At 49.5% G+C, this 24,038-nt stretch overlaps 1 protein-coding gene across 2 annotated transcripts; it reads left to right on the plus strand.

Annotated features, from left to right (window-relative positions):
- The first annotated feature begins 564 nt into the window (after positions 1-564).
- LOC147110180 (uromodulin-like) lies at positions 565-22,535 on the plus strand. Of its 2 annotated transcripts, XM_086004111.1 has the most exons (11): positions 594-974; positions 7,555-7,609; positions 9,859-9,885; positions 11,249-11,272; positions 13,884-14,003; positions 14,727-14,911; positions 15,774-15,943; positions 17,239-17,487; positions 17,588-17,750; positions 19,714-19,801; positions 22,208-22,535. In XM_086004111.1, exons 2-11 carry the CDS (start codon positions 7,570-7,572, stop codon positions 22,297-22,299), a joined length of 1,158 nt encoding a protein of 385 aa, XP_085860237.1. In that variant the 5' UTR covers positions 594-974; positions 7,555-7,569; the 3' UTR covers positions 22,300-22,535. The 2 variants fall into 2 exon arrangements, with proteins under 2 accessions (XP_085860238.1, XP_085860237.1); XM_086004112.1 differs by lacking the exons at positions 19,714-19,801; positions 22,208-22,535 and having other exon boundaries at positions 565-974; positions 17,570-17,681.
- Positions 22,536-24,038: the final 1,503 nt, after the last annotated feature.

The raw sequence follows: 24,038 nt of genomic DNA on the forward strand, positions 1-24,038 counted from the left end.
GGGGGAAAGGGGAGGGGGAGGGGGGAAGAAAAGGGGGGAAGGGAGTAAGAAGGGGGGGAAAGGAGTAAGAAGGGGAGGAGGGGGAAGAAGGGGAGGAGGAGGGGGGGAAGGGGGGAAGAAGGGGAGGAGGAGGGGGGAAGGGGGGAAGAAGAGGGGGAGGGGGGAGGAGGAGAGGGGGGAGGAGGGGGGGTGCAGAAGGAGGAGGGGGGTGGAGTGGGTGGGGGGGAGGAAGGGGAGGGGGGAGGGGGGGAGGAAGGGGGTGAGGAGGGGGGAGCGGGGTGGGGGGGAGCGGGGAGGGGGGAGGGGAGGAAGGGGGGTGGGGGGAAGGTGGGGGGAGGAAAGGGAGAGGGAGCCAGCAGACCCTCTCCTCTCTGCCGGCGATGGGGGGGAAGGAGGGGGAAGGGGGAGAGGGGTTAGTCCCCGAGCCCCGCCCCCGATCTCCCGATGTCCCGCCCCCCGATCTCCCGATGTCCCGAGCCCCGCCCCCCGATGTCCCGAGCCCCGCCCCCCGCCCTCCCGAGGCCCGATCTCACGAGGCCCGATCTCCCGAGCCCCGCCCCCCGATCTCCCGAGCGCCGATCTCCCGAGGCCCGATCTCCGATCTCCCGAGCCCCGCCCCCCATCTCCCGAGGCCCGATCTCATGAGCCCCGCCTCCACCCCCACAAGCCCGGATCTGCCGAACCCCGAGCCCCGCCCGCCACCCGAGCCGGCTTCAATAGCAGAGAGAGAGACGCTGCCGCGCAACCTACCGCGTGAGGCCGGGCCGGACTTAAGTCACGCGCGCTGACTCCTGCCCCACCCACCTTTACTACGATGGCGGCGGTGGCGACGCTCGGCTCAGGCCCGCCCCCTCCAGCCTTCACAAAGATGGCGGCGATCGCGAGCCGTTTGTTGAGCGCGACGGGTGGTGCCTCGCTCAGGCGTGGCTGGGCAACAGAGGCCCAGGCTTACAGGCCTGGAAAAACGGTGAAAGGTAGGAAAATTCTAGATGTTAGAGAAAAGATTGACAAATTAATTAACTTTTTTAAAAACAATTTGTGTTTTAATAGCTACTTTTTTTTGCTGGAAATGTAGATTTGAAAAGAAACACACAGAAAGTGGAAAAAGAAATGAAAAGTTTGGAATCAAGATGGCGGTGACTCACCTCGGTTCATAATGATAAGGCCCGCCCACACATGCACCGATTGGTCAACCGTCAGGTCACTGAACTGTACGATTGGTCAATCATCACATCACTCAACTGTAGGATGGTCCGCCCGCTCACACAATGAACCCGCCCCCACTCGATGCAAATGAGCAGATAATGAGAGGAATTTTGAACGTTTTTTGGATACTGTCGGCACAATTTTTGTCCAACCGTCGGCACAATTTTTGTCGGAGAAAAAAGTAAATACGCCTACAAGAGTCCCCTAATGATGAGCTTTCTTTTGATATAACATATGCGTAGGTACGCTCTATAACTTTTGATTGTATAGCCGGCCAGAGAGACAGACAGAGAGACAGACAGAGACAGACAGATAGACATATCCTTTTATATATATATATAGATATATATATGTGTATGTCGCTGTCCCTGTCTGCCTGTTGGCTAGTCTCTCTCTCTGTCTTTCACTCTCTCTGTCTGTTTCTATCTGTTTGTGTGTGTCTCTCTCTGCCTCTCTCTCTCTGTCTCTGTCTCTCACTCTCTCTCTCTGTCTCTCTCTCTCTGTCTCTCTCTCTCTGTCTCTCTCCCTCTCTGTCTCTCTGTCTCTCTCTCTCTTTGTCTGTCTCTGTCTCTCTCTGTCTCTCTCTTTCTCTCTTTCTCTGTCTCTGTCTGTCTCTCTCTCCCTGCCCCTCTCTATCTCTCACTCTCTGCCTCACTCTGTCTCTCACGCTCTGTCTCTCTCGCTCTGTCTCTCTCTTTTCTCTATCTCTCTCTCCAATTCCAATTCAAATGCTTTATTGGCATGAAAGTTTACAGAGAACCATATTGCCAAAGCTTACATAGCAAAAAAGGTACAGTTTTCCAACATTCTGTAGGTGTCAATCGATTTGACATTTGTTGGGTACATACAATATTACTTTTAAACAATATTAATTTTAAACAGTCTTTGTACTTCATTTGGTACGTTCAATAATAATTTTAAACAGTCTTAATTTTAAACAGTCCTCAGGTTGTGACATGTTGTTACATATTTGACCCCAAGGTATGGTCTGTCTCCTTCTCCCAGGACTCTCTCTGTCTCTGTCTCTCTCTCTCTCTCTCACTCTTTCTCTTTTGTCTGTATCTCTCCCTCTCTGTCTCTCCCTTTCTGTCTCTCTCTCTCTGTTTCTCTTTCTGTCTCTCTCTCTCTCTCTCTCTCTGTCTGTCTCTCTCTCTGTCTCTCCCTCTCTCTCTCTGTCTCTCTCTCTCTGTCTGTCTCGCTCTCTCTCTCTCTCTCTCTCTGTCTCTCTCTCTCTCTCTCTCTCTCTCTCTGTCTCTCTCTCTGTCGCTGTCTCTCTCTCTGTCTGTCTGTCCCTCTCTATCGCTGTCTCTGTCTCTCTCTCTCTCCAGTTTGAGGATGGGTGTTGTTACCTATGTTTCTCCTCAAAATGATACCGTTGACATCATTGAATGTCGAAGTTCACAGAATTATGGAACACACAGTAATAACTGTCATTGGCCATAATAAGCAATCACTTGACAGTGGCACTTACTGCAAAATCTTGTGAGTTTCAGCTGGGAACTGCAAAGCAGGTTACAGTCCAAGCGTTGAGTTCTTGTTTGACCTAACCTTGAGCCAATTCCACAGCACCTCTCCTCACACCTGCATTTTATACCCTTTTCTTTTCATTGTTCGTGACCCACTATGCATTTCCGCAGTTCCACATTACCCACTGCAATTAACCCGGCCCTTGCCCTTGTCAATAACTTTAGTGTCAGTGATTTTTTTTCCATAGACCAACTCCTCTCAGGGCCATTGACCTGAAACGTGAACTCTGTTTCTCTCTCTACAGATGATGCCTGACCTGCTGAGTATTTCCAGCATTTTTTTTGTTTTTCTTCCTCTATTGCATCTATATTCATAATCTCTCTCCCTCCCTGTCTCTGTCTCCCTCCAGGGCCGCAATCTCACCAACCAAGGCGGGGTCGGTGTCATGGTCTCAGTCTGCAGCCTGCTCCATCCCGCTCTCTTTGGGCTTGTTAAGCCCCGCCCTGTGTGATTCCTGGCCAATTAATAGGAAGCAGCCGGTTTCCTTAAAGGGTCCATGTCCAAGTTTACTTTAACCGTTGTGCTGTCATTGAGGTGCTGCAAACACTGACGAGCTCTGCACAAAGGTGCACGCTGCACCCAGGCTCTCCCATGACTCCCTCCATATGCTTATAGCATGCAGGGAGGTTCTCTTCCCTTCCTATGGGCGGAAGACTGGTTGTGCATTGCACAGGAGGACACAAGCAGGGATGTGGTCAGGAGGACCAGGCTGCAGTGGTGCAAGCCTTTCAATGATCTCAGTAGATCAGAAAACATTAATGCCAAGCCACACTCAACTTCATCCTGCTTTGCCACTCATCACATCCACATCACTCTGCCTTCCCTACCCTACTCCTGCACATCCTTACTCACACCAACTTACCTTGCACTGCACCCATCCCTTTCTACCTACATTATCCCTTCCCCGCACACTAGCCACACCTCACACTCACCCTCATCCTAGTGCAAGCATACCAACTAGCAACACACAGGGGCAGGCACTTGGGTGTTTAGCCAATGTTCATGTGAAGTTTCTGGTAATGTGCTGTCAAACATTGAAACCTTTATTGGTGAGACATAGGGGTACCACCCCCCTACCCCTGCAATGGTGATTAGTGTAAAAGGAATGGGCATTGTAGAGATGCTTCATGGTGTTTGTGTGGGATGGTGCCAACCTGGCGCATCATGTGGCAGCCAGGGTGTACAGCGTCAAGTGAAGCAAATCTGGCCATGGTGAGGCCATCCCTGACCTCCCGGGCAGCAATCTGGTCGGGTGCTGAGGCCCTGTGTCCTGTGCAGCATCAGTTGATTGCCGAGAAGGCTGATCTTGTAGTTGTTGCTGCTGGTGTGATCAGTGATGCTGGTGTTGGGCTGATTGTGGTAGGATTCTGAGGACCAAGGTGAGATATTTTCAAGGGCAACGATGCTGATGGAATAGATGGCAGGTGAGGTTGAGATGACAGAAGTGACCTGTCACTGGTCAGAGAGGTTGTTCCAAAGAGGTGGCACTGGATAGAGAGTTGGCTCCAAACACTTGCAAGCTGCAGAAAGCTCAATGGGGAAAAATTCAGTATCGCCCCGTTTGGGACGCCATTATCGGCCGTGCGCAAAGTTTAGCGCCTGGCGCTAATTATCGCCTCGACAGCAAACTTGGATTTTATCGCCACTGGGGGTGATTGGAGCGCTAAATCAGGTGCTTCACACCTGTCTTAAGGTGCTAACGCTGAGGAGCGAGGCGCTACCTCAGAGCGCTGGCGAAGCAAGGAAGGGCAAATCAAAATCAACCTGCAAAGTGCTGCTCAGTATCCAAAACTCCTTCACACAGCGTTGAATCTCTCCAGAGTCTCTCTCTCTCTCTCAGAATGCGTGGTGCAAAAATGTCACCAACCAAAAAAAAGGCAGGAAGCGGTCACCTTTAAATAGCGCTCCCCCAGTCCCTTCCTGACTGCAAAACGCTCCCCTCAACCTGTCGTTGCTAGCGGCAGGCGGTAAGGCAGGGGGCGCCACTCAATATCCGGTCCGGGGCGCTACCTGAGCGTTGCGCACTCAACTGATGTCATGATCTGCTGGCGCAAGAGATCGTGGCGGTCGTGCTTAGCGCCACCGCAAAATGTCTAGTTAATTTCGCGAGCGGCAGAAACATTGCTGCGCCCAGGCGCTAGTTGCTTTGCGCCCCATTAGTGCCCTCTTAAGGCGCTAACAGGAGGTGCAAACAACTGAATTTTTCCCCCCAATGTGTCTTCCAAACGCAGTAAGCAACAGCTTCTGAGCTTGGAAAGTGAACAGCTGTAACATGGGATCTTTTATATAACTTTGACAGCTGTCAGATCATTAGATAATTCAAATGCTGAATCCGAGCAGCGGGTAACCCGTGGGGCAGCACGTAAAATTGAAATGTAGGTTTAAATAACAGTTAATTGGATGTTAACAACCCATTTAATGATGCAAATTGCTCCACTGCCGCTTGGTGTCGGGTCTGTTCAGCACCGACAGACCCGACACCTGGTAGGCTCGCGTGAAGGCGGGTTGACAGCGTGGTCGCTACCCACTGTCAATCTTTGCTATTTTGATAGCGGACCCACCTCTGAACCCGTCCTCTGAGCACCGGCAAAATTCAGCCCGCTCTCTCTCTCTGTCTAACATTATCTCTCTTTCTCAGTCGATGTCTCTGTATCTGTTTCTCTTCCCTCCCCCTCTCCCCCACCCACTCTCGCGCTCTCTCTCTCTCTCTCACTGTTCCCCTCTTTCTCTTTCCCACTCTCTCTCTCCCCACTCTCTCTCTCTTCCCACTCTCTATCTCTCCCTCTTCCCCTTTCTCTCTTTCCCCCTCTCTCTCTCTTCCCCACTCCCTCTCCCCCAACCACTCTCTCTCTCTCCCCATTCTCTCCCCCCACTCACTCTCTCCCTATTTCCCTCTCTTCTCTCTATCCCCACTCTCTTTCTCACTTTTCCCCTCTCATCTCTTCCCCCTCTCTCTCTCTCCCACCCACTCTCTCTTTCTCCCCCCATTCTCTCTCTTTCCCCCACTCTCTCTCTCACTTTCCCTCTCTCTCTCTCTCGCCCACCACTCTCTCTCTCTCTCTATCCCCACTCTCTCGCTGTCACTTTCCCCTTCTCTCTCTCTCTCCCCACCCCACTCTCTCTCTCCTCTTTCCCCACTTCCTCTCTCTTCCCCCTCCCCCCTTCCTCTCTCTCTCTCTCCCTCCCTTCTTTCTCCCACTTCCTCTCTCTTTTCCCCCTTCCTCTCTCTCTCTCATTCAGACACATATGCACGTCGGTAAAATAATGACATATGTGAGTTAAGTTCCTGTCTGTAAAAATAAAGCTGACACTAACTACTGGAAAGTTAATATATAGTGTCGCTGCCAAAAGATCTGTGCCCATTAAACACTCGGGGAATGTCATGGGGCGTCAGTTGTGCTCATGGTGGAATCGTTCTGCACTGGTGGATCGCTGGCATTCCATATTTATTTATTTTGCTTCGACAAGTATTTCTCTAACTGCTCTACTTCCTGCAGGGAGCCAGCTCTCGACGACCCAACCCCCCGGCACCAATAGCATTAGATCAAGACCTGCTCCATTTGTAGCAGACTGACGGCCTGGTCAAGTTGATTTACGAGACCTAAGGGGTTAATTTTGGTGAAAGAGTGAAAACAGGCACTAAATGGGTGCTGTGCTAATAAGTGTCTGGTTTTAACACGCAATTTTGGGCCGAACTGCTGATTCCCATAACTTGAATTTGCCAGGAGGTGCTAAAACAGAGACACCTGCAGGTTTAGCACTCAAGCGCTGATTAGATGCAATTTTTCATGGAGCGGTATCTGTGGGCTCCACTCACTCACTTCCACTGCAGGTTTGGAGTGTGCTGGCGGACACACAATGGCCCGTTTCAGGATGGCTCGGGGTCGCTGTTAGGAGAGGGCGTTAGGTAAAGTGCTATCCACCATGTACAGCCTCTTTAAATGAGCGCTAGCAGGCAATCAGCCCCTTAACGACACTCCAGGCGGCTGTTCCTAGCGATGGCTTCAACTCCTTTACCAAGATGGCGTCTTGTGGTAAGTGCATTCTAAACCAGCGTTGCAGTTTAAGACCACATCTTGGTCACCTCTTTGGCGCCTAAAGCTTAAGGCCAAACTAGCCCCCTTTTTGTGTTGTGTCCTACTGATTGGTTTTGAAGAATAGCCACAAACCAGGCAGCCAATTTGTGAACAGCAGATCCCACAGCAAGTGCAATAAATCACTAGTTAACCTGTTTCTGGAGGTGTTGGTTAATGGTTGATTATTGGCCAGGATATTGGGAGAACTCCCCTGCAATTCCTCCAATATTGCCACAAGATCTTTTGCATCCACTTGAACAGGCAGACGGAGCCTCGTTTTAAAGGGGGCGATTTTAAACCTGTGGGAATACTGACGAGATTGGGGGCAACGCTGCTTTTACATTCCCCCCGCATTCTCTCCCTGTTGGAGTCAATGGCGAGTTATATTGGGCGTTCCATCCCATCCTTTGGGCTTCCCGGGGAAGTTAGGTTAAAATTCCCCTCAATGCCTCATCTGAAAGTCTGTTCCTCCCACAGTGCAAGGCTCGCTCAGTACTGGAGTGTCAGCCTGGATTATGCGCTCAAATCCTGGAGTTCACACTGTGAGCTTGTCATTTGAAGGTGAGCGAACCGCCACTGAGGGCAAGTTGATTCATTTCAAGCACATGCACCGCAAACAGGGTCAATACGGTCTGCCCAGATTGGGCATATTGTACCCAGTGAGCGAAGTATTATCTGTCGTAAAGGTTGGTCTGTGAGTTTTTATTCCGTTGCCATTTGATAAATGTTACTATTTCCCTTCCAGAGCCTTTATCCTGGGATGGATTCGTTCTTAATAATAAACATCTTGATATATCTGGGTGAGTTGTGAAAGATCTATTATTACTATTTAAAACGTTATTGGTGCCCTTGATACTTATTTGAGATCTAAATGTGATATTTGACCTCATTAACATTCAGACCATTTGGCGCAGTTTGATGTTGAATTCCCAACATTATACTTGCTGGATTAGACAATGGGTAAAGTGTCCTGATTTTGTCACAGCAGCTTTAGCGTTGAAATCAAGCGCCCAACAACTGGACTCAAATTGATCTTCATATTTCATCTGATGTAGCAATTGAGACCTTCAGAACCCAGATTGCTTCAACCTTTCTGTGTCTGGGTAGAAATTCACGGTCAGCAACTCGAAAAACACACAAGGAAAACGTGTTTTATCCATATTTACATTTATGCTGAGTAATGTATTAGCCGTGGCTCAGTGAGTGGCACTCTCACCTCTGAGTCAGTGGGTCGTGGGTTCAAGGCCTACCCCAGAGACCTGAGCACCAAAGTCTAGACCGACACTTCCAGTGTCTGTACTGAGGGAGTGCCGCACTGTCGGAGGGGCAGTACTGAGGGAGCGCCGCACTGTCGGAGGGTCAGTACTGAGGGAGCGCCGCACTGTCGGAGGGGCAATACTGAGGGAGCGCCGCACTGTCGGAGGGGCAATACTGAGGGAGTGCCGCACTGTCGGAGGGGCAGTACTGAGGGAGCGCCGCACTGTCGGAGGGGCAGTACTGAGGGAGCGCCGCACTGTCGGAGGGGCAGTACTGAGGGAGCGCCGCATTGTCGGGGGGTCAGTACTTGAGGGAGCGCCGCACTGTCAGAGGGGCAGTACTGAGGGAGTGCTACACTGTCAGAGAGGCAGTACTGAGGGAGCACTGCACTGCTGGAGTGGCAGCACTGAGGGAGTGCCACCCTGTCGGAGGGGCAGTACTGAGGGAGTGCCACCCTGTCGGAGGGGCAGTACTGAGGGAGTGCCGCACTGTCAGAGGGGCAGTACTGAGGGAGGGGCAGTACTGAGGGAGCACCACACTGTTGGAGGGGCAGTACTGAGGGAGCGCTGCACCATTGGAGGGGCAGTACTGAGGGAGCGCCGCACTGTCGGAGGGGCAGTACTGAGGGAGCACTGCACTGTCGGAGAGGCAGTACTGAGGGAGTGCCACACTGTCAGAGGGGCAGTACTGAGGGAGCGCCAGACTGTTGGAGGGGCAGTACTGAGGGAGTGCTGCACTGTCGGAGGGGCAGTACTGAGGGAGCTCCGCACTGTCGGAGGGGCAGTACTGAGGGAGCACTGCATTGTTGGAGAGGCAGTACTGAGGGAGTGCCACACTGTCAGAGGGGCAGTACTGAGGGAGCACCACACTGTTGGAGGGGCAGGACTGAGGGAGCGCCACTCTGTTGGAGGGGCAGTACTGAGGGAGTGCCGCACTGTCAGAGGGGCAGTACTGAGGGAGCGCCGCACTGTCGGAGGGGCAGTACTGAGGGAGCGCCGCACTGTCGGAGGGCAGTACTGAGGGAGCGCCGCACTGTCGGAGGGGCAGTACTGAGGGAGCGCCGCACTGTCGGAGGGGCAGTACTGAGGGAGCGACGCACTGTCGGAGGGGCAGTACTGAGGGAGCACTGCACTGTTGGAGGGGCAGTACTGAGGGAGCGCTGCACTGTTGGAGGGGCAGTACTGAGGAAGCGCCGCACTGTCGGGGGGTCAGTACTGAGGGAGCGCCGCACTGTTGGAGGGACAGTACTGAGGGAGCGTTGCACTGTCGGAGCGGCAGTACTGAGGGAGCCTTGCACTGTAGGAGGGGAAGTACTGATGGAGTGCCGCACTGTCAGAAGGGCAGTACTGAGGGAGCGCCGCACTGTCGGAGGGGCAGTGCTGAGGGAGCCCTGCACTGTCAGAGGTGCCATCTTTCGGATGAGATGTTAAACCGAGGCCCAGTCTGTCCCCTCAAGTGGACGTAAAAGATTTTATTGCACTATTGGAAGAGCAGGACGTGCTCCCCGGTGTCCTGGGGGCAATATTGATCCCTTAATCAACATCACAAACAAATAGGTTATCTGGTCATTTACCTCATTACTGTTTGCAGAAGCTTGCTGTGTGGAAATTACCTGCTTTCCTACGACAGTTCAAAAGTCTTTAATTGGCTGTAATTTCTTTAACAAATCGCTGACTGAGAGTCACACGCAGGTACCTGTCGGTATGTTATTGGTTTCAAAGTTCCCCGCCCATTCTTACCTGGGTATGTGCATAGGTGAATTAAATTAAATAACATTTCTGATTTGTTCCAGGGTTCACCGCAGCTGTGACCGCCCAAGGTAAATATACAAAATACAGAGGAGATTGCTGACAGACCCGCTCTGATTGACATGTGGGTGTGGTGGTGCGGGGCTGGGAAGGTAGTGTAAATAGCTTGGGTGAAGGGGCGACAGGACTGAGGTACGTGGCATGTGGAAGAAGCGGCATTGATGGGCCGATTGGTTTTTTCTTACATAAGAGCATCAGAATTAGGAGCAGGAGTCGGCCATTCGGCCCCTCGAGCCTGCTCTGTCATTCAATAAGATCATGGCTGATCATCGGCCTCAACTCCACTTTCCCGCCCGATCCCCATATCCCTTGAATCCCCGAGAATCCAAAAATCTCGCGATCTCAGCCTTGAATATACTCAATGACTGAGCCCCCACAGCCCTCTGGGGCAGAGAATTCCAAAGATTCACCGCCCTCTGAGTGAAGAAATTCCTCCTCATCTCAGTCCTCAATGGCCGAGCCCTTATCCTGCGACCTCTGATTCTTGTCCAAAGCTTTCTTATAATCTTGTGGTCACTCTGCCTTTGAGACCATCAGCCTGTTCAATGAGACCCCTTCCGGTCCATATTACAATAAAATGGAAAACAGTTTCTCTTTTGAACGTGGCTGGTGAAATATCCACCAAAGGACATATTAAGGAACACGCAGGCAGTGCCTCTCCGCCCAGTAACGATAAGGCCTCCAGGCCTCGCCTCCCACAGGCTGCACCGCCCTTTCCAAACGAAATCCAGTGGGAGAGGCCCACAGAACAAGGCGGCTAACGGTGGGAATGACAACGGCGGAATTCCGAACCGATCCCAAATGTCAATCACAGGATTCCTGGTGACTTGCAGTGGCTCCCCTCACTCAGAAAGATTCAGTGACCAGAACAATGATTCGCCTCTTACAGAAACCTTTACCGCTCACGGTGATTTATTCATGATATAAATATTCAATTAGTTTCCCAAAATATCAAAAGATATCAATAAAATTTACACCTTGTCATAAACCTCATCATCGAGAAACTACCTATGAAATAACACTGGACGGCCAGCTGGTGGCGCCGTCCAAGGAGTATAAATACTCGGGCGTTGGCCCCAGCTTGCCAGGGACATTTTGTAAAGACAAGGAGCTAGTGAAATACAACTAGACTTCCATGTTCTGAAACAAGTTGATTAAAGCCTTGCTTAATGCTCACACCAAGTGTGTAGTGAGTTTTATTACGTCACACATTTTCTCCAGAAGGAGTCTTTAACTGTTTGAGGGAGGTTTATTTTGCAGCCTTACTTAGAACAGGGAGGTAAGAGCGTTATGTAACTGTCTCCAAGCACTTCTATTGGTCCCTTATAACTTGGTAGAACATGTTCACTCTGCTGATTTCTAAATCTTTTTCAGCCTTCAACACCACGCCAAGTCCAGGTAAACTTGCAATCCCATTCATTGCTGCTCTTTGTCAAACAGTTTAAACTCTCTCTCCCTCCCTGTGCCCCGTGTGTGAATCTCCTCTCCCGCATCTTATCTAAAGCCACATCCCTTCACTTTAATGCCAGGGTTTCTTTTTCTGCTCCACCCTGCTCTTATTTTATATATTGGAGTAGATTTTCAACTTTAAATGAATGCATTTAAAAAGCATGGTTTCTATAAGACCGGCAACTCCCTCACTGCACCTTTCCGTACGCGAGAAGATGGAAATCTACACCATTTAGTTTGACATTAATTTTGTGCATATTAAAGTGAGAACCACAGTGATTAGCAATAGACATTCTTGAGGCATGTGATGTCATCATCAAACACTCCCAGGGCAGGTACAGCACGGGTTAGATACAGAGTAAAGCTCCCTCTGCACTGTCCCATCAAACACTCCCAGGGCAGGTACAGCATGGGTTAGATACAGAGTAAAGCTCCCTCTACACTGTCGCATCAAACACTCCCAGGGCAGGTACAGCACGGGTTAGATACAGAGTAGAGCTCCCTCTACACTGTCCCATCAAACACTCCCAGGGCAGGTACAGCATGGGTTAGATACGGAGTAAAGCTCCCTCTACACTGTCCCATCAAACACTCCCAGGGCAGGTACAGCACGGGCTGGATACAGAGTAGAGCTCCCTCTACACTGTCCCATCAAACACTCCCAGGGCAGGTACAGCATGGGTTAGATACAGAGTAAAGCTCCCTCTACACTGTCCCATCAAACACTCCCAGGGCAGTTGCAGCACGGGTTAGATACAGAGTAAAGCTCCCTCTTCACTGTCCCATCAAACACTCCCAGGGCAGGTATAGCACAGGTTAAATACAGAATAAAACTCCCTCTACACTGTCCCATCAAACACTCCCAGGGCAGGTACAGCACGGGTTAGATACAGAGTAAAGCTCCCTTTACACTGTCCCATCAAACACTCCCAGGGCAGGTACAGCACGGGCTGGATACAGAGTAGAGCTCCCTCTACACTGTCCCATCAAACACTCCCAGGGCAGGTACAGCATGGGTTAGATACAGAGTAAAGCTCCCTCTACACTGTCCCATCAAACACTCCCAGGGCAGGTACAGCACGGGTTAGATACAGAGTAAATCTCCCTCTACACTGTCCCATCAAACACTCCCAGGGCAGGTACAGCACGGGTTAGATACAGAGTAAAGCTCCCTTTACACTGTCCCATCAAACACTCCCAGGGCAGGTACAGCACGGGTTAGATACAGAGTAAAGCTCACTCTACACTGTCCCATCAAACACTCCCAGGGCAGGTACAGCACGGGTTAGATACAGAGTAAAGCTCCCACTACACTGTCCCATCAAACACTCCCAGGGCAGGTACAGCATGGGTTAAATACAGAATAAAACTCCCTTCTGTCCTCCTGCACCTTATGCTGTTAATTACCCATCCGTTCACAGGTTTGACGCCTGGTATTTACAACCTGCTAGTTCGATTATCAAACTGTTGTGAAGAAACAGGATAAATCTCGAGCTATGATGAGCAGACAAAAAGTCAAGAAATCTGACATATTTTCTCATAAATTGCTCTGTAACTTTGTTGTCGTGGTTTATTTTTGATTGTAATGGTAATTATATTTTGGAGGTAAGTTATGATTGTTTAAGGTAGGCGTGATCGGTGGCGGAAATTTGGGGTAATTATTCGCGTCGAAATCTTCTTTCCCATTTCTGCCGCATTGTGACATTTCACTTTCACTGCAGCCGTTCTGAACAGTGCGGGAGGTTTATCCCTGACTCCCCCTGGCTGTGCCCAACTTTACATCTGTGTTGTCATGTCTCTAATTCTCTGTAATTATATAAATAGAATATAATTGGCTTAATCCTCACTCCAGACCGTGATCCAAGGCGAGATGACGAGAACTGTTTATAACACAGCGAGTTGCTGTGATCTGGAATGTGCTGTCTGAAAGGGCGGTGGAAGCAGATTCAATAGTAACTTTCAAAAAGAGAATTGGATAAATACTTGAAGGGGAAATATGTGCAGGGCTGTGGGGGAAACAGCAGCGGGGAGTGGGACTAATTGGAGAGCTCGTTCAAAGAGCCGGCACAGGCACGATGGGCCGAATGGCCTCCTTCTGTGCTGTAAGATTCTCTGATTCTGTGATTCTACGGGGACACAACAGTTCGCCATTCAGTGTCCGGGATGCCAGTCTCTAATGAGATGTCCAACACTGGGCTGGATGTTCCTGTTCCCAGTAACACCGACACTGCTCGGTGTTGCCCTGTGCTCCCAGGCCATTTGCTGCAGGTGATGTCATCTGACACATTTCGGAGGTGTGTTCAGCGCTCTATAAGGGCATTTATTGTTAATTCATTCATTTAAAATATGTTAGGTTGACGCTTCCTGCGGTTGTATTGATGATAGCGCCGATATCAGCTCTTCTAATTGTTGCTTTTAATATTGTTCTGCTCTGCAATATACTCAAAACTGATTCCAGCCTTTCATTTCATGGTTCGAGCACCACTAGTATTGGTGGTTGTGGAGCTTATCCCACCGTTCTCACAAGTACAATGGTTATTTCCTTTTTCGATTCCTTCAGCGTTGCACGAGGCTTGTGCAGAAGAATTTTGCACAGAGGGGGAGACGTGCGGTGAACGAAATGGAAAGTTTGGCTGCGTTTGCACCAATGTGTCTGACAGCGGGAGCAGCAACAATTATGGTGAGTTGGATTCTGCCCCCAACCAGAGGAAATAGTTTCTCTCTCTCTCCCCCTATCGAATCCTTTTAACATTTTAAACCTCTCGATTAGATCACCCCTTAATCTTCTAAAACTCGAGGGAATACAAGCCCAGTCTGTGCCAACCTGGCCTCGGAATTTAACCCTCTAAACCCCAGTATCAGTCTGGTGAATCTACGCTGCTCCCCACCCCCTTCAAGGCCAAGATATCCCTCCTGCGGCGCGGTGACCTTCAGAAATAAGAAAGAATTAGGAGCAGGAGTCGGCCATTCGGCCCCTCGAGCCTGCTCCGCCATTCAATCAGGTCATGGCTGATCTTCGACCTCAACTCCACTTTCCTGCCCGATCCCCATATCCCTCGATTCCCCTAGAGTCCAAAAATCTATCGATCTCAGCCTTGAATATACTCAATGACTGAGCTTCCACAGCCCTCTGGGGCAGAGAATTCCAAAGATTCACCGCCCTCCGAGTGAAGAAATTCCTCCTCATCTCAGTCCTCAATGGCCGACCCCTTATCCGGAGACTGTGACCCCTGGTTCTAGACTCTCCAGCCAGGGGGAAACGACCTCTCAGCATCGACCCTGTCAATCCCCTTCAGAATCTTAGACCTTTCAATCTCATTCTTCTAAATTCCAGAGAGTATGTAAAGTAGATGAGTCGAGATTTCTCTGCCCGGTTTATAATCTGAGCACTCTTGGATTCCAGACTATGCCTTGAGGTGTAACGGTGCCGACAGCACAGTGTCCCTGTCCCGGTGTATGTTATTTGATGCTGGATTCTCCAGCAGTGCCTTACATCTGAATGACCCCAATTGTGTGGGAAATATTAGCCAAGGGCGCGTGGTGTTTCCATTTGTGAGTAACAGAATAACCTGCGGCAACGACCTCAAGGTGGGTACAATTCAACTTGCTTTCTGTTTCTTTTCTCTCTCAATGCATTATTGCTTCTCTTTGCTGAAGGTGCTGACTGGGACTGGGTGCAGGTTCCGTGGGAGTCAGTCAGTCCACAAGCACCCATCCTCCCATCCAAGTGTCCATTCTTCCCGGCCTATGCAGCGCCCGATTTTAACTTCCTTTGTATGACGGGTATTGCTTTCGCCCATTTTACACAATCGCCAAAAGTCAAAATGACCCCACCAGCATGCCTGGTTCAAGTTGGAAAGTGCCTGATGTTTATAACGGTGGAAACAGTGTCTTTTCTTTTACTGATAAGAAATTAAATGTCTGCCACATTCAGGTAGAGAAGGGAGTGTATGTGGTGCAACATTGGCATCTACTGGCGAAGTGGCACATGACACTCAGGCTTCACTGTTTCAGAGCAACTCACCTAACATTGATGCTAAACTTCAGTCCGAGCTACTCGGCATCCCGTGCTGAGAATGACTTGGCCTGGAGAGGTCTCAGACCCCATACGGTGCCTGTGAGCAGGTGGGTGTGTCGACTCGCTTGTACTCGCCTGGTGGTTATACGGGGTGAAACCGTGACAAAGCGGGAAAATGCGACAAGGTGGTCCAACCCTGATCAAGACCCAGTCAGAAGTGCTGGCGGAGCCGCCTGGTAGTGAGGGGAAGGTCCGAGCTCTGGTTGGGGGAAGGACGGAACTGATTAATGCTCACATGGGCGATGCCCTTAAAACTATACCCCAGTAACAGCACCTTCATGACAGGGAGCAAGACAACTGTTGAGGGAAATAAATCTAATGATTTAGTACCTGATGAATGTTGAACCTAATTAACTGTTGATGTACATCAAGGTGAACAGCACACACTTCATATATTCCAACACCATCAGAGGTACAGCCGAGACCGAGGCTGGGTCCGGGGCAATCATCACAAGGAATCACAATTTTACCATCAATTTGTCGTGTGTTTATCCTCTAACCATTAATGTGTCCTCGTCAGTGGTAATCTCAGCGGTGCAAAGGTAAGTTACCGATAACCTGAAACATTGCCCATTGCCATCAGTAACACAAGGGTAGGTGGTCATGTTACTGGACTGTGATCCAGAGGAGGCGACTTCATAATCCCCACCTATGGCAGTTTGAGAATTGAAATTCAGGTTAAAACATCTGGAAGTAATAAAAAGTGACCATAAATTGTCATTAAAAAAAACACAACTGGTTCACTGATGTCCTTTAGGGGAGGAAACCTGCCGTTCTTCCCCGGGCTGGGCCCGTGTGTGACTCCAGTCCCACACCAACGTGGTTGACTCTTTGGAGTTAGGGATGGGCAATTAATGCTGGCCTTGCCAGCGACGCCCACAGCCAATGAATTTAAAAAATGAGGCGTGAAATAGATCGATAAAATGTTATGCAAATTACTGCTTGTTTCATAAGAACATAAGAAATGGGAGCAGGAGTCAGCCATTCGGCCCCTCGAGCCTGCTCCGCCATTCAATAAGATCACGGCTGATCTTCTACCTCAACTCCACTTGCCCGCCCGATCCCCATATCCCTCGATTCCCCTCGAGTCCAAAAATCTCTCGATCTGAGCCTTGAATATACCCAATGACTGAGCCTCCACAGCCCTCTGGGGTAGAGAATTCCAAAGATTCACAACCCTCTGAGTGAAGAAATTCCTCCTCATCTCAGTCCTCAATGGCCGACCCCTTATCCTGAGACTGTGACCCCTGGTTCTAGACTCCCCAGCCCAGGCGGGAAACATCCTCCCTGCATCTACCTTGAGATAAGAATTGTATATGCTTCAATTAGATCACCTCTCATTCTTCTAAACTCTGGGGAAGATAGATTCAATGCTGCTATCAGCCCAAAACAAAATGTTTGGTTTACAAAACGTCAAACATCTTGAAAATAGTTTGGTGAAAATTAGATATTAGAAGTTTTTTTTACCGCCACAAGATAGGTGAGACGTGGAACCGACTCGCAAAAGGAATTGGACTAATATCGGTCCAGAAAGGTTACTGAGGTAATAGAGATATTAAAGAAAACAGAAAATGCGAGGAATACTCAACAGGTCAGGCAGAATCTGTGGAGAGAGAAACAGAGTTAACGTTTCAGGTCGATGGCCTTTCATCAGAACCGATATTAATACATGGCTTTGATTCGCGGTACAGTTTGGGGAGGGTAGGGGAGGGTAGGGGGGAGGTCCAGGATGGATTAACTAGACATGAAATGTTAAACCCGAGTCCCTTCTGTTGCGGATATGGTGTTTGGAAGTTGCAGTGATGCCGATTCCAAGGTACTGACATTATTTTCCCAGTGTAATAAACATAACTTTACCATCGGGCGAGGGATCTTTTGAAACGAAGATGCTGGTTTATCGCGACCCTGGATACAATCAGCCCTTCACCCAGACACCGGTCCTGCTCGGGGTGAATGACAAAATCTACGTTGGAAGCATCGTGTCGGGAATAGATGCCGATCGGTTCATGTTGACCCTGAGCAACTGCTGGGCTACTCCGGGCAGGGAGCCAGACTCGCCCACACAATGGAACTTCATAACCAACCAGTGAGTGTTGGGGGAATTGGCGGAATATTGCAACAGAGCTTTCTTCGGGAATAGTTTTTAAATCTTCATTGGGTTTTATTAGTTGCTTTTCATGAAACAGGTGTCCTAGCACCCTTGATGGAACAGTGAACATCGAAGAAAATGAACTTACCACCGTAGCCCGCTTCTCTTTCAATGTCTTTCGATTTGTTGGCGATGCGAGTGAGATCTACATTCACTGCCAAATGCAACTATGCAATGTCCAAACTACCAGCTGCCTTGCGGTAAGTATCGGTGTCCTCTTGCGTACCAGACATCCCGTTTTATTTACACAACTGCTGAGTTTTATACCAAGACCAGGATTCTAGTACAAAACTGAAACTCAGCTAGATCAGGGAGGTTGAGGCGCAGTTAAGATCCACTAAACCTAACTTGTCCGACATCCAGTTCTGGATGAGCAGAAATTTCCTCCAATTAAATATTGGGAAAACCGAAGCCATTGTTTTCGGTCCCCGCCACTAACTCCGTTCCCTGGTCACTGACTCCATCCCTCTCCCTAACATCTGTCTGAGGCTGAACCACACTGTTCGCAACCTTGATGTCATACTCGACCCTGAAATTAGCTTTTTTTTTTTAATTCGTTTTTATGGGATGTGGGCGTCGCTGGCAAGGCCTGCATTTATTGCCCATCCCTAATTGCCCTTGAGAAGATGGTGGTGAGCCGCCTTCTTGAACCGCTGCAGTCCAAATTTTCCAAAAATCGCTTCCGACCCCATATCCACAGCATAACAAAGACCGCCTATTTCCACCTCCGTAACATCGCCCGTCTCCGCCCTTGCCTCAGCTCATCCGCTGCTGAAACCCTCATCCACGCCTTTGTTACCTCGAGACTTGACTATTCCAACGCACTCCTGGCTGGCCTCCCACATTCTACCCTACGTAAACTTGAAGTCATCCAAAACTCTGCTGCCCCGTGTCCTAACTCGCACCAGGTCCCGTTCACCCATCACCCCCTGTGCTCGCTGACCTACATTGGCTCCCGGTTAAGCAACGCCTCGATTTCAAAATTCTCATCCTTGTTTTCAAATCCCTGCAAGGCCTCCTCACCCCTCTCTATCTCTACGACCTCCTTCAGCCCCACAAACCTCCGAGATATCTGCGCTCCTCTAATTCTGCCCTCTTGAGCATTCCTGATTATAATCGCTCTGCCATTGGTGGCCGTGCCTTCTGTTGCCTGGGCCCTAAGCGCTGGAATTCCCTCCCTAAACCTCTCCGCCTCTCTACCTTTCTTTCCTCCCTCTTTGACCAAGCTTCTGGTCATCTGCCCTAACTTTTCCTTATGTGGCTCGTGTCAAATTTTTTGTTGTATAAACACTCCTGCGAAGCGCCTTGGGACGTTTCAGTGCGTTAAAAGCGCTGTATAAATACAAGTTGTTGTTGTTGTAATCACAAAATTGGAGCCTCATTATTTGGAGGCAGTGATTTGTCATCATCCCAGTATCACGGTCCCTCCCTCAGCAAATGTCGATTGACCAGGGATCTGTTTCAGGTACCTGTGCCCACTTGGAACGGCGTAGAGGCGAAACCCGTTTCATTCTAGGAATTTACATCCAGGAAAGTTCATAAACTTTCATCTTAGCGGGCTAGCTTGATTCAAACCCCAAAACCTGTAACAACCTGTTTTACACCCGGGCCCATTTTATCTCAAAACACTGGGACGAGAAGGCGCAACTTAGCGAAATAACGTTTAACAGTAACAGAGGCGTTTGGAGTACATTGCTTTGAGAAATCAATGTCTTGCAGTCACCTGTCTGGCTCTGATAAATGGGAACTGTTGCCCATTCATACCACCGCTTGTCTGCACAAGACATCTGACTCGTGGCTGCAGGGTCTGAACCAGGGTCAAGCACACTGGGGTTAAAGGATAAACCAGCAGAATAAATTTCACTCTGGGTGGGCATCCAAATATTGGATACCGGGGTCCCTGCCTTTCTGCTGGACTGTCTGGGATGTGTCTTTAGTTTTAGGGAAATGATTGACAGAAAAGTATGTCACTGCCTCGGGGTGACACTTGCCAAATTGCTGTATTGTTACTGTAATAACACACTGGCAGTGGATTGTGATGAATTCAAGACAGGCGGTTTTGTTGAGAGAATATATTTTTCGTGAATTGTTATTTAGGAGCTGAAACGAAACTGAATGTTTATTCCATTGATAACTTGTCTCTTTACTTTGTCCTAAATGCAGCAATGTCCCAGGGGCAGAGCTGGCGGGAGACCATCTAACGGAACTACTCACACCACCGGTCCCTATCATAAAAAGTTACAACACGACGGTATGGTATTGCCGAGAAATATTATTCAGCTTTGTCTGATTATGGTTTTCCATTTTTCTCCCCCCCCCCCCCCACCCGCCGCCAACAACCTCGCCCCCGCTCTCCCCCCAACTCCTCACCCGCTTTACCGTCGGATCTGACTCCGTCCGGGAGACATTCCACGGGTGCGGACAGAACAGGCATCTAATCTTCATGGGTCAGTCTAGCCGGTGAGTGTAGACAGGGGCATTCGACTGTGAAGGGATCGCAGCCGAGTTGGATCCTAATCTCAGGCGGCGCCCTCCAGGAGTCACTGGGCGGTGGTCAGGTGTGGGGTCTCTGGGTGACTGCCCTGTTAACTGAACACAACCTGGGTGTAATACCCAGTACCCCGCTGCCTCTAACCCTAACCCTAACCCATACCCTAACACTAATCCTAAACCTAACCCTAAGCCTAATGCTAACCCTAACCCTAACCCTCTAACCCTAACCCATACCCTAACCCTAATCCTAACCCAGGACCCAGCAACCTCTAGCACTAACACTAATCCTAACCCTAACCCATACCCTAACCCTAATCCTAACCCAGAACCCAGCAACCTATAGCCCTAACCCTAACCCTAACCCTCTAAACCTAATCGAACCCTAACCCAAACCCTAACCCAGGATCCAGCAACCTCTAATCCTAACCCTAACCCTAACCCGAACCCTAACCCACTGCCTCTGACCCTAATCTAAACCTAACCCATACCCTAACCCTAATCCTAACCCAGGACACAGCAACCTCTAATCCTAACCCTAAGCCTAACCCTAACCCAAACCCGAACGCTCTAACCCTAATCTAGCCCCAGCCCTAACCCTAACCCTAACACTAATCCTAACCCTAACCCTAACCCAGGACCCAGCAACCTCTAACCCTAACCCTAACCCTAATCCTAACCCAGGACACAGCAACCTCTAGCCCTAACCTTAACCCTAACCCTCTAACCCTAATCTAACCCTTACCCTAACCCAAACCCTAACCCAAACCCTAACCCAGGATCAAGCAACCTCTAACCCTCTACCCTAATCTAACCCTAACCCTAACCGGCTGCCTCTAACCCTAATCTAACCCTGACCCTAACCCTAACCCTAATCTAACCCTAACCCTAACCCTAACCGGCTGCCTCTAACCCTAATCTAACCCTAACCCTAACCCTAACCCATACCCTAACCCTAATCCTAACCCAGGACCCAGCAACCTCGAACCCTAACCCTAACCCTCTAACCCTAATCTAGCCCCAGCCCTAACCCTAACTCTAACCCTAATCCTAACCCTAACCCTAATCCTAACCCAGGACCCAGTAACCTCTAACCCTAACACTAACCCAAACCCTAATCCTAATTTAGCACCCCGCTGCCTCTAACCCTAACCCTAATCCTAACCCAGCATCCCGCTGCCTCTAACCCTAACCCAAACCCTAACCCGAACACTAACCCTAACCCTAACCCTAATCCTAACCCAGCACCCCGCTGCCTCTAACCCTAACCCTAACCCTAACCCTAACCCGAACACCAACCCTAACCCTAATCCTAACCCAGCACCGCACTGCCTCTAACCCTAACCCAAACCCAAACCCTAACCCTAACCCGAACACTAACCCTAACCCTAACCCAGCACCCCGCTGCCTCTAACCCTAACACTAACCCTAACCCTCTAATCCTAACCCTAACCCTAACCCAGGCCCCAGCAACCTCAAATCCTAACCCTAACCCTAACCCAGGCCCCAGCAACCTCAAATCCTAACCCTAATCCTAACCCAGGTACCAGCAGCCTCTAACCCTAACACTAACCCTAACCCTCTAATCCTAACCCTAACCCTAACCCAGGACCCAGCATCCTCTAACCCTAACCCTAACCCTAATCCTAACCCTAACCCTAACCCTAATCCTAACCCAGGACCCAGCAACCTCTAATCCTAACCCTAACCCTAAATGCAGTGTCTCATTACATGTTACACTTACCCCCTCATCCATGAACATTTAGATCTTTATAATAAGCCAAATCCTCATATTCAAATGCAACCTATTTCACATTTACAGAAATTAAATTGAAAATCACTGAACCAAAGGCAGCGATTGTTACTCAGGAGGGACATTTAGAAAGGTCGACTGCACCTGGGGGGTTCTGATACACAACACGTGCTGTTAGAAAACATTTTGCAAGTTTGGAATACACTAGGAGCAGAGCAAATGCTTGTGAACATTTACATAGCCTGCCAAAGGGAGAGGTGATTTATAACCTGGGATTTAAGGGGGGCTGAGATGCGGCGAGGAGTGAACGGGAATTACAATCTGCCTTTGACGGAGGTGCGTAATCTGCTGCTCAGGAACCGGGAAATTGCGACCTGTGAAATATTTAATTCTTGGTGTCTGTTTTACCGACAGGTAAATCTAACCGCGGAAATCCCAGGCAACCTACACACTGGGTCACCATGGCAACGCTGTGTGTCGCAAGAATGATTGGATATTTGCATTAATTATCCTGGGCGAGAATCGATGACCAGTTAGACAAGAATTGAAAATTAATGATTTCTCTACATATATGGGGGGGGGGGGGAACATGTCAGGGGAAAGGCTACTGAGTTATACCATTAATCTCAGCAGTAATTGCAGCATTTGATGTACTCTAGGGTTAACTATGTTTGCAAAGTATCCTGACAACAATACACTTTGTAACCCTTGATCTCTGGTGTAAATGCACGAATTGAAATAATTTTCCGGCTTGATTCCTTCCTTTTCCAGTAACGAGTATATTATCTCCTAAAAATTTCTAGCAATTGAATTGCCAATTCTAAACTGCACAAGAGGTTCCCTGGGTGACGAGGAGGAGTCGGTGGATGCCAGTGACGTGAAAGGGATTTCTCTACATTGCTCAGCAGCACTGGGTGGAAAGCCGGAGGAGTGCAAACATTCCCTGGCCTCTCGTCTCATTGAAACTTATAAAGTTCTGACAGGACTGGACAGACTAGATGCAGGAAGGATGTTCCCGATGGCGGTGGAGTCCTGAACCAGGGGTCACAGTCTAAGGATAAGGGGTAAGCCATTTAGGACAGAGATGAGGAGGAATTTCTTCACCCAGAGAGTGGTGAACCTGTGGAATTCTCTACCACAGAAGGCAGTAGAGGCCAATTCATTAAATATATTCAAGAAGGAGTTGGATATATTTCTTAAGGCTAAGGGGATCAAGGGATATGGGGAGAAAGCAGGGACAGGGTACTGAATTTGGATGATCAGCCATGATCTCATTGAATGGCGGAGCAGGCTCGAGGGGCCGAATGGCCGACTCCTGCTCCTATCTTCAATGTTTCTGTGTTTCTTCCTGGAAATCAGGGGACACAGGACAACCTGGGCCCTCTTTCTTGGAGTCTCGCTCAACCCCAACTCCAACCCCTCACCCCCACCCCAGCACAGCAATACACCCACTAGGGTAAGAACCTCAACAGCAGGACCCTCCAAACCTCTCCCCGGGCCCAACTCAACCTCACAAACCAAGGCCAAACATGCTGCTTGACCTCTGCGAGCGGTACTTCCCCCCTCACTCCATGGTACACACTGCAGCCACGGTACGCCGGTGGTGGAGGAGTGAAGGACATTGGGACCGAGCCACACAGGGAGTCAAACTCGAGGAGAAAGGTCTTGGTGTAGGTAGGCAGGGAGAAGTGAGCTGTTCAGTTGCTGTAGCATTCGATGATGCTGGATTTGTCACCTCGGGAATCATTACTCTAACTCTCTCTGGAAACAAGGTATTGACTTGGATAGAGAACTGGTTGGCGGACAGAAAGCAAAGAGTTGGAATAAACGGGTCGTTTTCTGAGTGGCAGGCAGTGACTAGTGGGGTACCGCAAGGATCGGCCCGAGGACCCCAGCTGTTCACAATATATATTAATGATCTGGACGAGGGAATTGGATGTAATATCTCCAAATTTGCAGACGACACAAAGCTGGGTGGGAGGGTAAGCTGTGAGGAGGATGTCGTGAAACTCCAATACGATTTGGACAGGTTGGGTGATTGGGCAGAAACATGGCAAATGCACTATAATGTGGATAAATGTGAGGTTATCCACTTTAGTGGCAAAAACAGGAAGGCAGATTATTATTTGAATGGCAATAGATTGGGAGAAGGGGAAGTGCAAAGAGACCTGGGTGTCCTTGTGCACCAGTCGTTGAAGGTAAGCATGCAGGTGCAGCAGGCGGTTAAGAAGGCAAATGGTATGTT

This window comes from Somniosus microcephalus, chromosome 12 (genome assembly GCF_052327205.1).
Source record: "Somniosus microcephalus isolate GS21.2 chromosome 12, FLI_Smic_1.0, whole genome shotgun sequence".
NCBI lineage: Eukaryota > Metazoa > Chordata > Chondrichthyes > Squaliformes > Somniosidae > Somniosus > Somniosus microcephalus.